The sequence below is a fragment of the Vulpes lagopus genome, chromosome 5 (genome assembly GCF_018345385.1).
Source record: "Vulpes lagopus strain Blue_001 chromosome 5, ASM1834538v1, whole genome shotgun sequence".
Lineage (NCBI taxonomy): Eukaryota > Metazoa > Chordata > Mammalia > Carnivora > Canidae > Vulpes > Vulpes lagopus.
In genome coordinates, this window is record NC_054828.1 from 117815731 (window position 1) to 117839615 (window position 23885).

The 23885-nt window shown below is 41.4% G+C and overlaps 1 protein-coding gene across 2 annotated transcripts in view; it reads left to right on the forward strand.

The window, feature by feature from the left end:
- Positions 1-23448, forward strand: part of APOB (apolipoprotein B) — a 37461-nt gene extending 14013 nt beyond the window's left edge. Inside the window, exons 16-29 of one of the 2 annotated variants that reach the window (XM_041754595.1) lie at positions 766-957; positions 2043-2210; positions 2674-2885; positions 5334-5516; positions 6360-6481; positions 7904-8114; positions 8683-8858; positions 8982-9169; positions 9646-9791; positions 11453-11826; positions 12349-19545; positions 19946-20060; positions 20162-20345; positions 21505-23448. In XM_041754595.1, the coding sequence (XP_041610529.1) occupies positions 766-957; positions 2043-2210; positions 2674-2885; positions 5334-5516; positions 6360-6481; positions 7904-8114; positions 8683-8858; positions 8982-9169; positions 9646-9791; positions 11453-11826; positions 12349-19545; positions 19946-20060; positions 20162-20345; positions 21505-23148 (11112 nt within the window). In that variant the 3' untranslated portion in view covers positions 23149-23448. The remainder of the gene's footprint in view (positions 1-765; positions 958-2042; positions 2211-2673; positions 2886-5333; positions 5517-6359; positions 6482-7903; positions 8115-8682; positions 8859-8981; positions 9170-9645; positions 9792-11452; positions 11827-12348; positions 19546-19945; positions 20061-20161; positions 20346-21504) is intronic. The other variant, XR_005987748.1, reaches the window with a different exon arrangement.
- Positions 23449-23885: the final 437 nt, after the last annotated feature.

Genomic DNA, 23885 nt, shown 5'->3' on the forward strand with positions numbered 1-23885 from the left:
TGCTTCTTTAATTTTTTGCTACCCTAAGTGTTATTTAGTCATTGGCTCACATCAGAGTTTAGATGTGGCCCCACTGGGATCTACTGAATCAGAACCTGCCTCTTAATGACATTCCCTAAGTTGACTTGTATGTACACTTCAGATTGAGAAGCAGGGCAATAATTTACTCCTAGATGCTCATGATGGCCCCACCTACACCTTCTAATTTACTTACCTCCGCTGGAGGCTGAAGGCCTTTGCTCTGTTTGTGTCTGTCAATCACTCTTCTTTCACATATCTAAATACCAGTCTATGGAGTTCTTCTTATCTCAAAGAAGGACTTGTCTAGGATAGGGCATTTTTCAAGCTTTGGTCAATTTATATAGCAGGTACATTTTCTCCAGATACCCATAGTATTCGTCCCTCATCTAAGGCAAAAAGGGCAATCAGGGGAGGGGTGAGGGACAATTTTCCACTCCTGGTGAGCCTGAGGAATTCTGGTATCGTAAAGGACAGAGGTCCCTCTTAATATGCCTACATCCAAGTCAAGAATAGCATGGAAGCACCTGCTATCCCTGATAAGACCTCAGGTTCTTTTTTCATCTCAATTTGGAGTTATCTATCTTTCAGTAAAAGGTGGGAGTGATTTCAGTGGCTTCCCTACATCCCCACCTGTGTACTTCTGTTTAGCCCATAATGGCTGAACAGATGGGCCTCACATCAAGACTCTAAAGGTGTTTGACAATGCTGACATCTCATTAGAAATTTTGTCATTAAAAATCCTAGGATATGGTCAATGGAATTATGCTCAATGTTGAGAGGTTGATCAAAGAGTTGAAATCCAAAGAATTCCCAGAAGCCAGAGCCTACCTCCACATCCTGGGAGAGGAGCTTGGCTTTGTCAGGCTCCATGACCTCCAGCTCCTGGGAAAGATGCTGCTGAATGGTGTTCACACTCTTGCCGGTATCCCCCAGATGGTAAGTGGGTCAGGCCCCATCACAGACAATGAGATTAGCCCATGCTTTTCTTAGATCTCCCAGATTCCTTAAGATCTGTCCCACAAACCAGAGAAAGTACTTGTTGCTTCTTCCAAAGAAGCAGGTTTGCCTTGAATTTCAGAGAGGAAGATTCTTGGATTGCAAAGAATTGGTAACATTTAGAAATTAGACCATTCATAATGTGAGATATATCTTTTAAAGGTATTCATTTATTTATCTGGAAAATAATATTAAGTGTATCTCCCTCTATGCTACAAGTTCCCTAGATCTATGCTACAATGATTATGAAAGGATGTATTTGACAAACCACAGTGTACTATCTAAATATGAGCTATAGTTTTCATCATTATTAATTTATTAATAAGGGAGAAAATATCTAAATATATTCCCTGATATTTGATTAATAATAATGTTGGCTTTAAGAAACCAGATTTCAAGTTATTTTCTAGAAATGTTATTTAAAAAAACCCAAAAGCAATGCCTAGTAATATGTACATCATCTCGATAGCTCATTAGTTTAAAAAAATGGTTTTGGGGTGCCTGGGTAGCTTAGTCGGTTAAGCAGCTGACTCTTGGTTTCAGCTCAGGTCCTGGAGTTGAGCCCTGAGTCAGGTTCTGGCATTCAGCAGTGAGTCTGCTTGTCCCTCTCCCTCTGCCCCTCCCCACTTTCTAAAATAAATTAATCCTTTAAAAAAAAGTGGTTTTATCATAATAGATTATGCTTAAGTAAACCCTCATTTCCATTTAGACTCCAAATAACTAGAATTAAGCCATGCCATTCAGGGCGACTTATAGCTCATAAAGCTCTGAGGCACAGCAATATTCTTAAGTGACTGAACCACTAATTCAAAATGACAAGGTATCTGTCTAGAGCAATTTCTTAAATCCCAATCTGTTGAAACCAATAATCATTGATTTTTATCAAATACTCAGCTAATCAAAATATCCTAGTCTGTTCCTTTCTAGATAGAGAATAACTATTGTCTCATATGTGGGAGGGTCCATTTCACAAATCCTGCTTTGATGAGGCTTTCTTATAGCTACTGTCCCCTGTTGATCTACAGATTGGAGAGGCCATCAGAAAAGGCCTAAAGAATGACTTATTTCTTCACTACATCTTCATGGACAACGCCTTTGAACTCCCCACTGGACTTGGGTTACAATTGCAAGTCTCCTCCTCTGGAGTCATCACTCCTGGAATGAAGGCCGGAATGAAGGTGGAAATGGCCAATGTAAGACCCTGCTCACTTTCTCATTCCTTAGGTTGTTCATTTCCTCCATGGTGAGTTTCTTGTACAATTTTAAAATGTGTGCAGTTCAAGATGAAGTACATCATCATCATCTCCTTATTCATTTTTATGAAAAACTGTAGGATTCCACTAGGAGGCGCCACCTGGCTAGCTCCTAGCAAGCAATAAGGAGACAGTAATTCTCAATAAATGAAGATTCCTGTCTTTTTTTCATCCTGTTATGCTTAAAGTTAACTTGGGCACTTCCTAGTGCTGGGTCTCAACGTGGTCTTCTTCTGGGGAACTGGGAACATGGCTTTTCTTCCTCCTAAGATATCACAGTAATGTTTCCTGAGCTGTGAGTGATCCAAAGATGTTTGCCCAGGGATGGGGAAGGGTGGTTGATCTGACTGCACAGGGGCTGAGGTATTCAATGAAGTTGAACAGGTCATTTTCTGATTTACAGTTGCTCACGGAGCTGGTAGCAAAGCCTTCTGTGTCCATGGAGTTTGTGACAAATATGGGCATCGTCATCCCGGATTTTTCAAAGACTGGGATCCAAATGAACACCAACTTCTTCCACGAGACAGGTCTGGAGATGCAAATTGCCTTCAAAGCTGGAAGGCTCAAGTTTGTCATTCCTTCTCCGACGAGGCCAGTCAAGCTGTTCAGTGGCAGGTAATTCTGTCCACCAGATCACCAGCCAGTGTGAGAGGGACAGTTGAGACTGGACCCATGGGACTTGACTGCCTGAGATAATTCAGGGCCCCATGTACCTGGGGGGTGGGGGGGTGATAGAAGGTTAACCTAGCTTAGACTCACCTAAATATTACAATTTCCTTGACTGTCCACATTTTACAAACTGACATTTAGGACTTACTGATTAATCACTCGATATTAGGTTTTTTGTTGTTGTTGTTATTCGTTTGTTTTGAGAATGAAGAAACACAAACTCTAGAGAAATCATCCTTGGAAAATGAACATTTTTTTCATAGGAAGAACACCAGAGGACATACTGATCTGTGGTAGCTAGCTCAGTGGATAGAGCATGAGAGTCCTAATCTCATGATTATAGGATGCAGCATTTACAGAGAGCTCCATTTTCAATGATATCCTTAAACATTGACTTACCTTAGTTTCTCTATATTGGACACCTTAATTTATTGATTTAAAAATAGTAAAAATAGTATTTAAGTGCCTAATATATACGAAGCCCATGGAATGAGATACACCTGACCTAGTGCCCACAGTTCACAGGAGGGATGTACAGTAAAGCAAGCTATAAGTGCCAAGTGCTCAAGGAGAGGAAGCACCTGATACCTGAAGGCTGTCAGAGTTATGCAGACCAAAGAGAGAGGAATGAGTGTTCCCAGGCCAAGAGAAAAGAAAGGCTTGAAGGCAAAAGAATAGGATTTAGGAGCTACAAGAAAGTCGAAACTCAGTGTGGTATAGGGCACAGGAGTCGTGGAGGGAGGTGACAAAGGCTGGCAAGGGTCAGCTTTCTGAGCCATCTGAAAGATGTCGGACTCTTCTGAAGGCAGAGGAGTTTAAAATGGGACCATAAGTAAAGCAAGGTTGGTGTTTTAGAGGGCGTATTCTGACACCTGAGTGGGGTGCAGATGGACAAGTGTGACTGGAGACAGGGAGACTGGCTGGAGTCCGTCACACCCACCATGTGCATGAGAAATGCTCACAGCCTGTACCAGATGGAGTCCAAGGAGGGTCCATGGAAGAGTGAGGCTACTCTAGAAATTTTTTGTGGTTGGAAACATGAGCCCTTGGCAGTTGATGGGAGGTGAGAAAGAAGAGGAAGAGCAGTGGGGAGTGCCTCTCGCTGAAACAGGGAAGCTGACAAACTCGGTTTGGGATATGGCACCTTTGAAGTCCTATAAAACAACTGGTTGGGATACCAGCTATCAGCAGGACCAATGGGTCTAAGCTCAGTAAACAGGCTGGAGCTACAAATACTGATTTGGGCGTCATCTGCAGATAGAGGTCGTTGAAGTCAAACAGCAGTCGGTGTCAGGTAAATGTAACAGTAGGACAGAAATGTGGAAAATGTGAATGTGTGAATCAGAAGAGAAGCAGCATGGAGTAAGGAGTGGCTGGAGGGGCAGAAGAGCCAAAGCTGTAATGGGTCATAGAAGCCCAATAGAGGCCACCAGGGTGGATTGTCCCGTGGGCAGGCACTTAGAGTTCCAGCCTACCAGCAAGGCTTTTAGGGCACCCCTAAAAGGATGAAATAATACTGAGAAAAGAACACAATATTTCAAAGAAAGCATCTTTCAATGAAATCAGAACATTGTTGAATTTTGTTGTACTTACCATTTTTTTTTTTAAGTACGTACTTGGAAGGAGGATTCCATAATCCTTTCAGAGGTTAGGGACTCTAAAGTCTTAATCTGGCCAGAAGTGAGCAGCTCTACCTAATGCTTCTGGGAGATCAAGGAATATGATGCCTAAGAATGTCCTTGGGAGTTGGGAGCAAGAAGGTGCTTGGAGATGCCGATGGAGGCAGTCCCAGAAGCTCGATGGTGTGGCGTCGGATCATAGTTCATGAGAAGCGTGTTGAAAGAGTGAAGACCACCAGGCAGACAAGTTTCTTGATTGTGAGGGACACAAGAGGGAGTGAGCAGGGAAAGAAAAGGATTTTGTGTGTGTGTGTGCGCACAGGTGCAGTGGGAGAAGTGACTTGGACTCATTCAATGTGGGAAAGAAGTGGAAAGAAGCATAAAGTAAGAGTTACCCTTAGGCTCCCTTTCACGGGAGGGAAGGGGCACACCTGAGTTCAGGTCCCAGTGATCCTTATGCAACATCTCTGCGTCTCTGTTTCCTCAGTAAAACAAGGAGCCTCCTAATGCCTGCTGTTGTGGGGATCACAGCAAACAGAAGCAGACAACATAGTGCAATGTCTGAAACAGAAGAGTCACTGTGTTTCTTAGCCTTGTTGATGTTTGTACTATTAGTCGTCTCTGAGTAAATAAATAATTTGAGGTGGGTGTGGACAGAAGGGGGATAAAGAGCAGGGTAAGGGGGCAAATATTGGCCCTGTGACAGGCGACAATCAGTGTTGTTCACTTCAGTTCGTAACTTGAAGGTAACTCAGGTTTTTTCTTTCTTCACCAGTAATACATTGCATTTGGTCTCTACCACCAAAACAGAAGAGCTTGCACCTCTAAATGAGAGCCGCCAGTCCTGGTCGACTTGCAAGCCTCTCTTTACTGGCCTGGACTACTGTTCCTCGGGCGCTTACTCCACCGCCAACTCTCCAGAATCTGCTTCCTACTATCCGCTGTCCCGGGACACCAGGTCAGAGTTGCGCAGTGTCCCGCCCGGCATCTGCTCACCTTCTACATTATGGCCAGTAGGCAGGGCAAAGAAAAAACTACTCTGTTGTAAGAGGCCTATGCCACCAGCCTTAGGCCTTTGCACCATCCTTTAATTACTTAAAATAGCGGTCCTCTGTCCAACACACCTGAAGGGTACTTTTATTCCTACCTAAACTTTGAGGGTAGGACTGGGTTTCCCCATAGGTGAGAAGGGGTGGGGCAGGGCTGGAAGGTAAGGAGTCATGACCCCTAAGAGAGGTCTTAGCTCAAAAAATAGACAGCCAAGGTAATTCTAGCACGCTCCCTCAAGGGAGCTGAAGCCATTACCAGTGAGAGATATTCCTTTAAAAGCATCTCTTTATAGGTGGTGTCATCACAGCACAGATTCCAATTTGTTCCTAATTCAGGGTCCAGGCTTCTGAGCCTCCAGACACATTAGCTTGACTTTTCCTGGAGCCTACTGATGTGTTTGAAGCCCTGGCCATGCTTCAGGGCTCCTTGTCTTCAACTCTCGCCACTTCCACTGCTTGTTCTCAGCTTTGCTGACACAACCCGCCAACTCCTGCTCTGTTTGTCCAAACACCCTGGGGTCTCCCTTTTCCCGTGGGCTCTTTGAGGGACTGAAAGGGATCAGAAAGGTCATCATTAAGTTAGGTTAGGGACCTAGTTAAGGTCCCTAGTTAGGTCCCTAACTAGGGACAAAAGCCAATATTAAAATAAGGACCATATTTTTATTGCCATGGAGGCTGAGTTGTTTCGGGGTGGTAAACATCATCACTGAAAGCTCTAACATTATGCACCATATACACTGTGATATCTTTAGATTTGAGCTGGAACTGAAGCCCACCGGAGAAGTAGAGCAATATTCCGCCAGTGTATCCTATGAACTGCAGAGAGAGGGCGGAGCCTCGGTGGACACACTGACGTTTATAACTCAGACTGAAGGCAAGTATCTAGAGAGGGCTCCTCCCATCTCTGCCTCAGTCTCAGGTCCAGGACTCACAAGGGGTACTTATTAATTTAATGTATTTTACAAATATTTACTGAATGCCTGAAAAGTGTCAGGCCACTTCTAAGACCTGAGGCTAGAACAAAAACAGTGGTGAAAAACTCTCTGCCCTCATGCTGTTTACGGCAAACAGCCCAACAAGTAAATATTCAGAATGTCAGATTGGAGCTGGGGAGAAAAACAGAGGCTACAGGAATCTGAGGAATGTCTGGAGTGGCAGGAATGAGGAAGGGGGAGGAAGACAGTGCTGTTTGAAATGGTAAGGGAAAGTGTCACTGGTAAAAGAGTGTAAAAAAGAGACCTGAAGGAAATAAGGGCAGGAGTCATATGGAAAGGGTGTTACAGGCTAAGGGGCTAGCAGATGCAAAGGCCCTGAGGCAGCTGTATGGCTGCAATGTTTGAGGAAAAGGAAGGAAGCTGGTATGACTGAAGCAGAGAGATCAGGAAGGAAAGTAGTAGAAGGTAGGTTCACAGAGATAGGGGGAGGTAGAGGAAGGAGGTTTTATAGGCTGTGGCAAGGACATTGGTTTTTACTGTGAGTGAAATAGGAAGCCATTGGAGAGTTTTCATGAACTGATCTATGTTTATAGTGAGGAAAGACTTTAGGGGCCAAGGACAGAGAAACTAGTATATAGGCTATTGCAGTAATCCAAGCCAGAGACACGGGCACTTTGGATTAGGGCAGTGGCAGAAGAGATCTAAGAAGTAGTTTGATTCTGCACATATTTTCAAGATTAGGCTTCTCGGGATTTGCTGTTAAGGTAGGTATTGAATGTAAGAGAGAAAATGGAATCAGGATGACTCTAAGTTTTTTGGCCTGAGCCACTGAAGAGTGGAGGTGCCATTTACCGAGATAGGAAAGGCTTGTGGAGAAGCAGGTTATAGGGGATGGGGCAACCTTAGATGTTAACTTTGGAAGATATTTTAATGTAGGGATAGAATGTCACAAAATTATTTCTTAAAGATTTTATTTACTTATTTGAGAGAGAGCATGAGCAGGGGGAGAGGCAGAGGGAGAGGAAGAAGCAGACTCACCACTGAGCAGGGAGCCCAACACAGGGCTCGATCCCAGGACCCCAGGATCATTACCTGAGCTGAAGGCAGATGCTTAACTGACTGACCCACCTAGGCACCCAGTATATCACGAAATTAAATGAGAAAAACAAAACCCACAAGAAAGCAGGTACAGACTGAACAAACGTATGAGCACCCCTGAGTTAGAAATTTAAGGTAAAATCCTAAACTTTGTCCTCATATGAGCACATTGAATGCTTAGGGTTTCTCTGCCTTTTCCTCTCCTTCCTTCCTAAACGTAGCTTCTGAAGACACGTCTTGATTCTCTTGTACCCTCTTTCCAGGTCTGAAGCAGACTGAGGCTGCTATGATGTTCAAATATAACCGGCAAAGTACAACTTTGTCTAGTGAACTCCAAATTCCAGATTTTGATGTTGACCTTGGGACAATCCTCAGAGTTAGTGATGAATCTGCTATGGAAAAAAAGTCTTACAGACTCACTTTGGACATTCAGAACAAGAAAATCACTGAGGTCACTCTCACTGGCCACGTAAGGTACGGAAGGCTCGGGGTAACCTGACCTGAACTACAAGCCCCTGTGACTTTCTCCTTTCTTCCTCTTTTAGCTTTAAGGCTGACCAAACCAGGGGCATCCCCCATCTGTAGTCCAAAGGGAAGATAGAGCCTTCAGTAATCTGACCCTCTGCACATGTCCAGTTGGACCTTCCTACCATTCACTGGGCATTTACTATTCATCAGACACTGTGCTGGGTGCCCCAGAGGAATTATCTCATTCTCATAATAAACTGCAACATAGATATGAGTTTCCCTGTTTTATAGATAAGAAAATGGTACCTCATGAGGATTAAATAATTTGACCAAAGCAATAGAGCTAGTAAATGGAACAGCAGGATTCAAACGGTTTTTGAAAATCACTTCTTTCTCCCATGCCTCCCTGGAAAGTCTTGAATTGATGCTGAAGTCGGCTTCCAAAGTTAATGAGCTCATTTTCGGAGCCATTCATGTATCTCATTTTTATCACCACAAATGATACTTCTGTTTGAGCCTACATATCTCCTTGGAATGGATGGTCATTGATCTCAAATGATTTTCTTCTCAATAGCTATGACAAGAGGGAAGAAGGAAAAATCAAAGGTGTTATTTCCATACCCCGTCTGCAAGCAGAAGCCAGAAGTGAAATCCTCACCCAGTGGTCTCCCACAAAACTGCTAGTCCACATGGACTCATCCGCTACAGCTTATGGCTTAACGATTTCCAAGAAGCTGGGATGGCGTTATGGTATGTACCTCCTCTCTCTGTGAGTGCTTCCAAAAGCACTATGGGCTTAAGGACAGCGTTGAGAGTCATGGCTTAGGGGCTGACCTGGTGCGGTTGATGATGATTTCACATGTGCATTTTCAGATGAAGAGAAGATTGAATTTGAATGGAACACAGGCACCAATGTGGATACCAAAAAAGCAGCTTCTAATTTCCCCATGGATTTCTCTGATTATCCTAAAAGCTTGCATATGTATGCCAATAGTCTCTTGGATCACAGAGTTCCTCAAACAGACATGACTTTCCGGCACGTGGGCTCCAAATTAATGGTTGTAAGTACAAATCAGTGAGTCAATAAATACAGGGTTATAACAACTAATTACATACTCAACCCTGAGTTAGGTAAAAGAGCATCCAAAGCTCGATAAGGTATGCTTCCTATCCCAGGGAATTCCTGGGGAGCAAACAAACATTCATGTATGCTTAGTCACCCTGTTACACAAGGCCGTGTGTGATAAATACCTAATGAATACTGCTAAGCAGAAGAGTTTACTGTGCCTATAATATCAAAGGAAACTTCAGGACCCTGGCTAAGAGTTCGACTACATTATATATTCTTTTTATAAAATACAGGAAGAGATCCATGACTAGCAACCAGATTCATAATTTTCTATGATTTCTTTTTAACTTTCAGTGTATCATTCTGCTTAGTGATTGATCTGTCAAATACAGATTATCACCTGATGTTAATTGTGCTTCAAGGCCCCTCCATACTCATTGCTCTAAAGAAGTTTCTGTTACTTTGCAGGCAACAGATACATGGCTTCAGAAAGCATCTAGGAGTCTTCCTTATGCCCAGAATTTGCAAGATCACCTCAGTGGCCTAAAAGAATTGTACCTCCAGAAAATGGGATTGCCAGACTTCCATGTCCCAGAAAACATCTTCTTAAAAAGGTAAAAAAAAAAAAAAAAAAATCTCGAACCATGAAAAGTAAATGGAAAGATTTAGTTAGCATAATTTAGACTCTTTTTAAATTTACATTTTCAAAGGAAGTAATTGAAGCATCTTAATGAGATTGAAAACTGTCACATAAACACAATGGCATTTTTGCATTATTGGACATGGGGTCTGAATGTGAACAGCAATGCAGTCAGAAGGAACCTAAGAAAGTAATTGGGGGATTTTGATACATTCACACAAAGAGGTTTTATGCACTGCAACCTGAATTTGGAAGCATATAGTTTTCTCCATTATAAGTGAACTCCCCATTTGTTTGGGATCAGGATGCAGACATAACTGGTTTGTGAGAATTTGAGAATGACTAGAGAAATTGCTAACTTCAGGCTGGCTGTGGAGCTCAAGGGCGTCAGAAAACCCCAAGAGCATTGCAGGAAGGCAGCATCCTGAGAGGGCATTTCCCGTTAGCAACATGGCCTCATCCTTGTGGGGAAGTCAAGTTCCAAACCACTCAGTCCACTCCTCTAGTTACAAAGATACATGGGATGCTTTGCTTTATATCATGAAAATAAAAAAATCAAATACTGAAAAAAGTATAGTCTTTTCTAGATTGACTATTGTCTGTATTATCTTCAAGATTAAGAAAACAAGTAGTCTGTGTCTTATTGGCCTTTCCATAGTCTATGGCTGAGCAGCAAAGTTTAATAGACCAAGTAAATGTGAAAGGACTGAAGTCCACCAATGTACTGACATGGACAAAGCCTACTGATTATAAGAGGGAAAAATGTCATCCTCAGATGATACAGGACCCTCTTCCCTCACTGCTAAGATTTCCGACCAATGGTGTTCTTTGTGCTATAGGGGAGACAGATCTTAGAATTGGACAAGGCTTAATTGTGCATCCTCTCATTGAGTGTTGTGGTCCTGGATAGGCAGTAGCTTATTGGAATCATGCAATCAACAATTTATTTGCGTAACATCTAAATCTTGCTGTTCTATTTTATGATAAGTTTTCATAGTAGTCCACTGTATGTACATAGTATTGAAAAGATTACAAAGGACTTTTAGGTAGCCAAGACCAGCTCTGTGAGGTCAGCAGAAATGGTACCATTATCCCTATTATATAGATAACATGACTGAGACTCAGAGAGGCACACACACACACATAGCATCACCACTCTGGAAGCTAAAACTATAGCCTGAGATTACTGCCTCCCACACCGGCACTCTTTTCACATACCCAGTTGTCTCATTTCAGTTTAGCAAACATGAAGTACCAAGTGTCACATGTGGGTAAGATGCTAGACTAGGTGTAGTGAGAAGATAAAAACCAGTAAGGTGTCATCCTTCCTCCCAGGAAGAGCTTGTAGACACTGACTGGCAAATGAACAAGCACGTGCTAATTATGTAAGCAAAAATGTGGCATGTTCTTTGAGGTAGATGTAAGGGACCGGTCCTTGAAGGGCTTTGAATGGATTTGAGTGTTGAATGGATGGAGGTGAAAAGCACAATTGCAAACACAGGGAGCAGTGTGAGGAAAAACACAGGATGGGTTTGGAATGGGGCACACACACAATTGCTTGGAAGGTCAGATAGCAGGGAACTTTGAGTTCTTGATGTCTGACCATGGGGACGTTGTCTTTGTTGTTCATTTTAGTGATGGCCGAGTCAAATACACATTGAACAAGAACAGTGTGAAAATTGAGATTCCTTTGCCTTTTGGTGGAAAATCCTCCAAAGAGCTGAAGATGTTAGAGACTATTCAAACACCAGACCTCAACTTCAAGTCCATAGGATTCTACCTACCATCTCGGGAATTCCAGGTCCCCACTTTTACCATTCCCAAGTTGTATCAACTCCAGGTGCCTCTCTTGGGTGTTCTAGACCTCTCTGCAAATATCTACAACAATCTATACAACTGGTCTGCCTCCTACACTGGTGGCAACACCACCAACAACCACTGGAGCCTTCAGGCTCAATACCACATGAAGGCTGACTCTGTGGTTGACTTGCTGTCCTACAGTGTGCAAGGTAAGCCATGGTTGGGTAGAGAGTACACAGGGTTAATCCATTGCAGGCTCTGGTGGGATAGTCTCCTCTGGGAAGGAAGGGACTTGGGCTTTTGTACAGATATTTTCCTTGCTATTCGGAAGCCAATTCATCCATTCATTCATTCAGCTAATAGAAATATTTATTAAACGTATAATACGTACCAAGCATTCTACTGAGGCAGTAACAGAAGAAGCAGACCACTAAAATAGCAATGAAAATCCAAGATAGGAGGTGCTATGATAGGGTCTAGTGGATAAGTATAAGGGACAAAGGAGCACTTGATAAGGGGACTCAACAAGATCTGTGGTGGTCAGGGAAGCATTTTGTTGTCAGATTTTATGCTTGTGTTATGGATGGAGGAGAGAGTTACATGACTAACCGAGATCACTGGGGCTCTATTTGGGAGTGGGGGATACTTTATTATTGAATGACATTTAACATAGCAATTTCTCTGGGAGTTTACTATTTAACTTAACTAATGCGCTTTCATTTCTATATCAGGATCTGGAGAAACAACCTATGACCACAGGAATACATTCACATTATCATGCGATGGGTATCTTCACCACAAATTACTGGATTCAAATATGAAATTCAGTCATGTAGAAAAAATTAGAAATAATCCAGCCTCCAAAAGTGTGCTAACATTTAACACCTCTACTGCCTGGGGACCTCAGATGTCTGCTTCATTACATTTGGACTCAAAAAGGAAACATCATTTGTATGTCAAGGAAGCCAAGATTGATGGGCAGTTTACGGTCTCTTCGTTCTATGCCAAAGGCACATATGACCTGTCTTACCAGAGGGATTCTACTACAGGCCAGTTAAGAGGAGAGTCCAACCTGAGGTTTAACTCCTCCTACCTGCAGGGCACCAACCAGATAACAGGGAGATATGAGGATGGAACTGTCTCCCTAACCTCCACCTCGGATCTGCAAGATGGCATCATTAAAAATACTGCTTTCCTGAGATATGAGAACTATGAGCTGACTCTGAAATCTGACACCAGTGGGAAGCATGAAGACTTTGCCACTTATAACAAAGTAGATATGACCTTCTCTAAGCAGAATGCATTGGTACGTTCTGAATATCAGGCTGATTACAAGTCATTAAGATTCTTCACACTGCTTTCTGGATCACTAAATTCCCATGGCCTAGAATTAAATGCTGATGTTTTGGGCACTGACAAAATTAATAGTGGTGCTCACAAAGCAACGCTAAGGATTGCCCAAGATGGAATGTCTACCAGTGCAACTACCAACTTGAAGTATAACCCTCTGGTGCTGGAGAACGAGCTGAATGCAGCACTTGGCCTCTCTGGGGCATCTGTGAGATTAACAACGAACGGCCGCTTCAGGGAACACAATGCAAGATTCAGTCTAGACGGAAAAGCCGCCCTCACAGAAGTATCATTGGGAAGTGCTTATCAGGCCATGATTTGGGGCATTGACAGCAAAAATGTCTTCAACTTCAAAATCAGCCGGGAGGGCCTTAAACTTTCAAATGACATGATGGGATCCTATGCTGAGATGAAGCTTGACTACACGAACAACCTGAATATTGCAGGGTTGTCACTGGACTTCTCTTCAAAACTGGACAACATTTATAGCTCTGACAAGTTTTATAAGCAAAATTTTAATGTACAACTACAGCCCTATTCTCTCGTAACAACTTTAAGCAATGACCTGCAATTCAATGCTCTGGATCTGACCAACAGTGGGAAATTACGGCTAGAACCCCTGAAGCTGAATGTGGGTGGAAACATAAAAGGAGTCTACCAAAACAATGAAATAAAACACATCTACACCATTTCTTATGCTGACTTATCAGCAAGTTATAAAACAGATACTGTAGCTAAAGTTCAGGGTACAGAGTTCAGCCATCGGCTCAACACAAATATCGCTGGGCTGGCTTCAGCCATTGACATCAGTACAAGCTACAACTCAGACTCGCTCCATTTCAGCAACATTGTTCACTCTGCAATGGCCCCTTTTACAATGACCATCGATGCACTTACAAATAGCAATGGGAAACTGAGTTTCTGGGGAGATCATACTGGGCAGCTGTATAGCAAATTCCTATTGAAAGCAGAGCCTCTGGCCCTTACTTTCTCTCATGATTACAAAGGATCCACAAGTCACCATCTCCCATTGAAGAGCAGCATTACTACTGGTCTTGATCACAAAGTCAGTGCCCTGCTTACTCCGGCTGAGCAGACAGGCACCTGGAAGGTCAAGACCCAGCTGAATGAAAATGAATACAGCCAAGACTTCGATGCTTACAATGATAAAGACAAAGTTGGTGTGGAGCTTAGAGGACGAGCCCTGGCTGAACCCACCATGATAGACTTCTCGATTCCAGTGCCATTTTTGCTCAGTGAATACATAAACATAATTGATGTTTTAGGGATGAGGGATGCTGTTGCCCAACCCCAAGAATTCAGTGTTGTTGCTTCTGTAAAATATGACAAGAATCAAAATGTCCACACCATTAACCTCCCATTCTTTGAAAGCCTGCCAGAATATTTTGAGGAGAAACGAATGGTAATTATATCAGCATTGGAAACCATACAGAGAGAATTGAAACTCATCAATATTGATCAATTTGTGAAGAAATACAGAACAGCCTTGGACAAACTCCCACAGCAAACCTATGGTTATCTGAATTCACTCAATTGGGAGAGACAAGTTTCAAGTGCCAAGGAGAAACTAATTGCTCTCATAGAAAATTATAGAATTACAGAAAATGATGTACAAATTGCACTGAACAATACCAAAATCAGCCTTAATGACAAACTGTCTCAACTAAAAACATATGTGATACAATTTGATCAGTATATTAAAGATAATTATGATTTACGTGATTTTAAAATAGCACTTGCTAAGATTATTGATCAAATCATTGAAAAACTGAAAATTCTTGATGAACATTATCATATCCATGTAAATTTAGTAAAAACAATCCATGATGTGTGTTTGTTTATTGAAAAGACTGATTTTAACAGAATTGGAAATAGCACTGCATCTTGGATTCAAAATGTGGACACTAAGTATCGAATCAAAATCCAGATACAAGAGAAATTGCAACAACTCGAGACACACATTCAGAATATAGACATCCAGCACCTTGCTGACCAGTTAAAACAACAGGTGGAGGCTCTTGATGTCAGAGTTCTTTTAGATAAGTTGAGAATTACAATTCCATTTCAAAGAATAAAGGAAATTATTGAGCATGTCAGAAACTATGTTGTAAATCTTATGAAAGATTTTGAAGTAGCTGAGAAAATCAATGTGTTTGGAACCATGTCCCATAAGTTAATTAAGATGTATGGAATAGACCGACACATCCAGGTTCTAATGGATAAATTGGTACAGTTGGCCCACCAATATAAGTTGAAGGAGACTGTTCAGAAGCTAAGCAGTGTCCTACAACAAGTTAAAATAAAAGATCACTTTGAGAAATTAGTTAAGTGTATTGATGATGCTATCAAGCAGCTTAAAGCATTCTCTTTTAAGAAAATCATTGAAGGAGTAAACAGATTCCTTGACATGTTGGTAAAGAAATTAAGATCATTTGATTATCACCAGTTTGTAGATGAAGCCAATAACAAAATCCATGAGGTGACCCAGAGACTCAATGGTGAAATCCAGGCCCTGGAACTTCCACAGAAAGCTAAAGCACTGAGACTATTTATAGAAGACATCAAAGCCATGGTCTCAGTCCATCTGGAAAACCTTAAGGACACCCAAATAACTCTATTCTTCGATTGGTTGCAGGAGCCTTTAAATTCAACATCTTTAACCTACATAAAAGAGAAATTCCAAGAGACCCTAGAGGATATACGAGAGCGGGTGTATCAAATGGACATTCAGCAGGAAGTTAAGCGGTACCTGTCCCTGGTTGGCCAGGTTTACAGCACACTTGTCACTTACATTTCTGACTGGTGGAGTCTCGCCGCTAAGAACCTTACTGACTTTGCAGAACAGTATTCTATCCAATACTGGGCTGAGAACTTGAAAGCCTTTGTAGAACAAGGGTTCACTGTTCCTGAAATCCAGACCACCTTTGGAACCATGCCTGCCTTTGAAGTCAGTCTCCGTGCTCTTCAGGAAGCTACATTTCAGACTCCAGACTTCATAGTGCCCCTGACAGATTTGAAGGTTCCATCAGTTCAGATCAACTTCAAAAGGTTGAAAGATATAGAGATTCCACCCAAGTTTACCACACCAGAATTTACCATCCTTAATACCTTCCATGTGCCCTCCTTTACAATTGACTTGGTAGAACTAAAAGTAAAGATCATCAGAACCATTGACCAGATGCTGTCCAGTGAGCTGCAGTGGCCAGTTCCAGAAATGTACCTGAGGGACCTGGAGGGAGTGGACACCATTCTTGCTAGCATCACTCTGCCAGACTTCTGTTTGCCAGAAATCACAATTCCAGAATTCATAATCCCAAATTTTGATTTTAAAGATTATCAAGTTCCTGACCTTCACATACCAGAATTCCAGCTTCCCCGCATGCCACACACAGTTGAAGTCCCAACTTTTGGCAAGCTGCATAGCATTTTGAAAATCCAGTCTCCCCTTTTCACGTTAGATGCAAATGCTGACATTCAGAATGTAACTACTTCAGGGAACAAGGCGGAGATCGCAGCTTCCATCACCGCCAGAGGAGAGTCCAAATTAGAAGTTCTCAGTTTTGATTTTCAAGCCAATGCACAGCTTTCAGACCCTAAGATTAGTCCACTGGTTATGAAACAATCTGTGAGGTTCTCCAGCAAGTACTTGAAAACAGAGCATGAGAGTGAAGTGCTGTTTTTTGGAAATGCCATTGAGGGAAAATCAAACACAGTGGCAGGTTTACACACAGAAAAAAATACACTGGAGCTTAGTAATGGTGTGCTCGTCAGGATAAACAATCAGCTCACTTTGAACAGCAGCACAAAGTACTTCCACAAATTGAACATCCCCAAACTGGACTTCTCCAGCCAGGCTGAGCTACGTAATGAAATCAAGACCCTGTTGGAATCTGGACACATAACATGGACTTCTTCTGGACTAGGGTCTTGGAAATGGGCCTGCAACACATCCTCAGATGAAGGAGCACATGAATCACAAGTTAGCTTTACAATGAAAGAAGCCATGGCTTCCTTTGGATTGTCTAATAAGATCAGTAGCAAACACCTAAAATTAAGCCAAAACTTGGTTTTTGAATCTAGCTTCCCTGACTTTTCTAAATTTGAAATCCAGTCACAGGTTGAATCCCAGCATGTAGGCCACAGCGTTCTAGATGCTAAAGGCACAGCACTGCTTGGAGAAAGGAAGGCAGAGATAACTGGCAACCATAATGCTCATTTAAATGGAAAAATTATTGGAACTTTGAAAAATTCTCTTTTCTTTACAGCACAGCCATTTGAGCTTACTGCATCCACAAATAATGAAGGGAATTTGAAAGTTAGTTTTCCATTAAAATTGATTGGGAAGGTAGACTTCTTGAACAATTATATGCTGCTTTTGAGTCCTAGCACCCAGCAAGCAGGTTGGCAAGCAAGTGCCAGGTTCAATCAGTATAAGTACCATCATAATTTCTCTGCTGGAAACAATGAGAACAGTGTTGAGGCCCACATAGGAATAAATGGAGAAGCCAACCTGGATTTCCTCAACATTCCTTTGACAATTCCTGAAATGACTCTACCTTACACAACACTCACAACTCCCCACGTGAAAGATTTCTCCTTATGGGAAAAAACAGGCTTGAAGGAATTCTTGAAGACGACAAGGCAATCATTTGATTTAAGTGTAAAGTCTCAGTATAAGAAAAACAAAGATAAGCATATCATCCCAATTCATTTTTACATGAAAGATTTCCAGGTATTGAGTACCCCAAGTGATATTTTCATTCCAGCCATGGGCAACATTACCTATGACTTTTCCTTTAAATCAGGCCTCATCACACTAAATACCAATGTTGGACTATATAACCAGTCAGATATTGTTGCTCATTTCCTAACATCCTCTTCTTCTGTCATTGATGGACTGCAGTACAAATTAGAGGGCACCTCAAGTTTGACGAGGAAAAGAGGCTTGAAGCTAGCTACAGCTTTGTCTCTGAGTAATAAATTTGTGGAAGGCAACCATGACAGTACTATTAGTTTGACCAAGAAAAACATGGAGGCATCAGTGACAACCTCTGCAAAAGTCCAAATTCCCATTTTGAGAATGAATTTCAAGCAAGAACTTAATGGGAATACCAAGTCAAAGCCTACTGTCTCTTCATCCATTGAATTAATATATGATCTCAATTCCCCCAAACTCTACTCTACTGCTACAGGGAGAGTCAACCACAAACTCAGCTTAGAGAGCCTCACCTCTTACTTTTCCATTGAGTCATCTACCAAAGGAGATGTCAAGGGTTCAGTCCTTTCACGGGAATATTCAGGATCTATTGCCAGTGAGGCCAGCACTTACTTGAATTCCAAGAGTACTCGGTCTTCAGTGAAGCTGCAAGGGGCTTCCAAAGTTGATGGTATCTGGAACTTTGATGTAAAAGAAAATTTTGCTGGAGAAACCACTCTGCAACGCATCTATGCCATCTGGGAACACAATATGAAGAATTCCTTACAGCTAGAGGACTTGTTTTCATCATCTGGAGAGCATACAAGCAAAGCTACCCTGGAACTCTCCCCATGGAAAATGTCAGCCCTTGTTCGGGTCCATGCAAGGCAGCCAAATTCCTTCCTTGAAATCAATTACCTTGACCAGGAGATGTCTCTGAATGCTAACACTGAGAACCAGAAGGTCAGCTGGAAAAGTGAGGTCCAGGTTCATTCTGAGTTCTTCCAAAACAACATACAGCTTTCCAATGACCAAGAAGAAGCACGCCTTGACGTTGGAAGTTCCTTAAAAGTGTCCCTATGGTTCCTCAAAGGTATCGTCCTTCCAATTTATGACAAGAGCTTATGGGACCTCCTCAAGCTGGATGTCACCACCAGCATCGATAAGAGACAGTATCTTCATGCTGCAACTGCCCTTGTATACACCAAAAACCCCAAAGGCTATCATTTCTCTGTCCCTGTGCAAGAATTGGCTGATAAATTCATTATTCCCAGGCTGAAACTAAGTGACTTAAATTCAAGTTTTGTCATACCTACATTCCAAGTCCCATTTACAGATCTTCAGGTTCCATCCTACACAATTGATTTCAGTGAAATAAAACTCTACAAGAAGCTAAGCACTTTGCCATTTTCCCTCAATATACCAATGCTACCCAAAGTGAAATTCCCCAAAATTGATGTGTTAACAAAATATTCTGAACCAGAAGACTCCTCAGTTCCCTTTTTTGAGATAATTGTTCCTGCATCTCAATTAACTGTGTCCCAGTTCACTCTTCTACAAAGTAGTTCAGGTGACAGTGCTGTTGAGTATCTAAATGAGGTGGCCAGCAAATTTGCAGACTTTGAGTTGCCTGCTATTACCATACCTGAGCAGACTATTGAGACTCCTTCCATTAAGTTCTCTGTGCCTGCTGGAATCTTCATTCCATCCTTTGGAGCACTGACTGCACATTTTGGAGTGGTCTCTCCTCTGTATAATGCTACTTGGAGTGCTGGTTTGAAAAACAAAGTAGAATATGTTGAAACGTTCCTGAATTCCACATGCAGTTCAACCATTCAGTTCCTGGAATATGATCTAAATGGTAAGAAATGTCCTGACTCCTCTTCTATATGCTCTATATTTGCAATGAGAGTTGTGAATAAATAATTACATATTTTTGTAAGAATGGAAGCACAATTACTCTCCATAGCAAAATTTTAAAAAGAGAGAAAGAGAAGGATATATACCCCACCTGTAAAAATCACCCTGTAGAAAATTTACTGACATTCCAGAGGAATAGATTTAAAGAAAAAAAAATTTTTCTGTGATGATAGTAGGGCTAATAATGTCTCTTTCTAACTATTTATTTTTGTTAAACAGGGGCTGCATGTTTCAAACATGTGAAGCATGTAGTTAAGATGGAATAATCCTGGTTTTTACAATGAAAATATTTATGTCCTGCAGTTATTAATCTAATAAAATATAACATTTCTCCTCTACAGTTGTGGGAACACACAAAATTGAAGATGGCATGTTAGTCTGTAGGACAAAGGGAACATTTGCACACCGTGACATCAGTGCAGAATATAAAGAAGATAACAAATATCGAGGACTTCAGTATGGAACTTTTATGGAAATCTCATCTCTTTTCAAATCATTGTCATTTTTCCCATCTTGATACCCCTTTCATGATGGTTCATCTGCTTTTCTGCTTTCAGGGACTGGAAAGAAGAGATTCGCCTGGACATCACCAGCCCAACATTCACTGATGCCCATCTGCACTACCAACTAAATAAGAATTACCTCTCCTACTTGGTGGCCTCCCCAGTCGTAGGCACTGTGGCCTTCGACGTGGAAGACAATAACCGTACCTTAAAATTGAACCTGTACTATCGCCCTCAGGTGAGTCCCATCTAATGGGTTACACATCCCAAGAGCGAATAGAGAATTTGGGCAGATCAATTCAATTTAATGCAAAGTATTCTCTTGAGCCTTTCCCACAGTAGATGAAACCAAGCAATGAACACGTTGAACTTTTTGTCTGAGAAACTACTCTCCAGAATGTACTACCATGATTTTATTGATTTTAAGTATTGCTGGACCCATAACATCCTATTTCCACTATTATTATTATTTTTTACTTTATGGCAAATTTAGAATGGTGAGAGTTATGCCTCATCGCCTAAATCATGAGCAAACTCTGCCATATGCTGAGTACATTTTTCAGATAGGGGCTTCTGGAGTATTCGAGGCTTCACAATTCTTCTTTGCAAAAGAAGCATTAACTGAGATATGCCAGATTTCTCTCATGTACTTTACAAGCTCTGTCAGGCCAAATCAAAGATGCCATTAGTAGAGAAGAAGAAGCAAGCAGGTTCTATTGCTAAAATCTGAGAATGAATGGCTCCTCATAGTGGTATTCTAGGTCTCTGCTCGATGGGCTCTGGACTTATTCCTTTTTGCTACTTCTCTTTTCTCTGATTTAGTCTTCTCCTGTCTCTTCTCCACTTTCTCCTCCCCCTACTGCTCTCCCTCCTCTTCCTCCTCTTCTAATCTTCAGTCCTAACAAGGCCTTAATGTTAAGTGTTACTATGTAAATGGCATGCATAATTTTATCCTTTCTGGGGCGAATGATAAAGAAAAATTAACAACAGTGAACTGGTTTAACCATAAGGCAAGGGATCCCTGGGTGGCGCAGCGGTTTGGCGCCTGCCTTTGGCCCAGGGCGCGATCCTGGAGACCCGGGATCAAATCCCACATCAGGCTCCCGGTGCATGGAGCCTGCTTCTCCCTCCGCCTGTGTCTCTGCCTCTCTCTCTATCTCTCTGTGACTATCATAAATAAATAAAAAAATTTAAAAAAAAACCCATAAGGCAAACACATGAACTGACATATGAAAGATAAATCCCTTCAGAATATGAAAGATCCTCTGATCTTGATTTTTAACAACTAATGAAGTTTTAGTGTAGTATATTATGTAATCAGGATAATTGAAAAACATGCTCTTTTCATCTGGTTTTTGTGTGTGTGTGTTTTGTTTTGTTTTGTTTGCTGGTTTTAGTCCTCTCTAGATAAAAAACTCAACATATTCAAAACTGAGTGGAGGTACCGGGAATCTGATGAGAAAAATCAGATCAAAGTCAGCTGGGAAGAAGAGGCAGTATCTAAACTACTAACCTCTCTCAAAGACAATGTGCCCAAGGCCACAGGGGCCCTTTATGACTATGCTAACAAGTACCACCAGGAGCACACAGGACTCGACCTGACGGATGCTTCTTCAAAACTGAGAAAAAGTCTGCAGAACAGCGCTGACTGGGCCTATCACAGTGTCTTGGAGAAGATTGATAAGGCAGATTTAGGGTTCCAGAGCATAGCCAAAGGTACCACTAGAACCTACCAGCAGTGGAAGGACAAGGCCCAGGATCTGTACCAAGAAATGTTATTGGCTCACAGAGACCAAGCTGATTTCCAGGGACTCCAGAAAGACATGTTTGACAGATTAATAGGAGTTACTCAAGAATACAAAGTCACAGTCAGTCATCAGATTGACTCGTTGATTGATTTCCTGAAGTTCACTAAATTCCAGCTTCCAGGAAAACCCGGGACATACACTAAAGATGAACTCTGCACTATGGTCATGAAAGAAGTAGGGCAGGTGCTGTCCCAGGTATATTCAAAAATCTATAGTGGGTTCGAAATATTGTTTTCCTATTTCCAAGACCTGATGGAGAAATCTGAATTAATCAAGGGCCTAGAGATTAAAATCCCTTTTGATTCAAAGAGCTATAAACTAATAGATGTAATCTTGGAGTTTGGGAGAGTGTTGAAATCTTTATCACAAAAGCCACAGGATGCATTTAATAACCTTCAGTCTATCAATACTACAGAGATGCTAAGTGATCTTCAGAGATATTTACAAAGAGCTTTCCAAAACATAGAAGAAGAAATTCAACGCTTAAAGGAGAAGAAATTTACTTATCTCATTAATCATATTCAACACAAGATCAACATAATCTTCAACAAATATATTCCATATGTTTTTGAATTCCTGAAAAGAAACCTATACCTTAACTTTGGCAAGTTTAATGAACTTGTTCAAAACCAACTTCAGGAAGCTTCTCAACAGTTACAGCAGCTCCATCAGATCATAAAAGATCTTCGCAAAGAATATGTTGATTCAAATGTGGTCAGCTGGACATTGAGGTACTATGACCTTGAAGAAGAAATTATCAGCTTGATCAAGAACCTCGTGGATGTCCTTAAGGACTTCCACTCCAAATACACTGTCAGTACTGCTGACTTGGTTTCCCAACTCTCAAGTAAAGTTGAGCAGTTTGTGCAAAAAGATATTCAGGAATACCTTAGCATCCTTATTGATGCAGATGGAAAGGGGAAAGAGAAGATTGCAGAGCTTTCTACCAGCACTCAGGAAATAATTAAAAGCTGGGCCAATGCAATGAAGGAAATCATTTCTGACTACCACCAGCAGTTCAGATATAAACTACAGGATTTTTTAGACCAACTCTCTGATTACTATGAAAAATTCATTACTGAGTCCAAAAGATTGATTGACCTGTCCATTCAAAACTACCACATGTTTCTGAGATATATCACTGAATTACTGAAAGAGCTACAATCGGCCACAGTCAATAACATGATCCCCTACATAAAAGTTTCTCCAGGAGAATTTACTATCACCTTATAATTCTTATAGCAATTTCATTTATTCTTCTCTTCCAATTAAACTTTCATACAGTAGGGGAAAATTCAAACTGTATGTATTGATAAAACCATACACTAAGCCAGCTTTATGGCAAGCAGCTAACTATAGGCAGAAGCATGTATGAACTGGATCTGCAGTAAAGCTGGCATAAGATCTCTAAAGGTCTCTCAACTCTGGGAAATAACTTTTTTTTTTTTTTTTGCAAGTTAAAGAAAATCAGGATCTGAGTTCTTGTACTAAACTTGGGGAGGGAGAACAAATAAATGAATTCTTTATTGTGTATCATAGCTCTCAGTTTGGTTCATTCATATTGAAAGGTAGCAAAATGAAGGTATTGATTCAACTTTCTGGCATTGCAACACTTTTAGAAGAATACACACTGAGTTTAGGATAATAGAATAAAAGAAGAAAGGAGAAATTGAGGAGGGAAATATTTTGCCACCTAAAAAAATGAAAGGTAACTGATATCAGGGATTGTATTCAAGTGAAAAGGAAGAACTATTTGCAAAGGCTTTCACATAATTTGATCCAACTCATTTGTCTTCAGGTGCCACATAGTCTTCCTCGCCCACCAGTCTGCCCTCTCTAAGCAAGGCTCTCTACAGACTCTTTATTTCACTCAGCCTACCAGGAATGAAGAAGAGATGGCTAGGAAGTCCTGGCCTCAAGGGCTTCATGACAACAGGGACCTCAGATGTCTCCTTGCAGCTTAGCCAGGA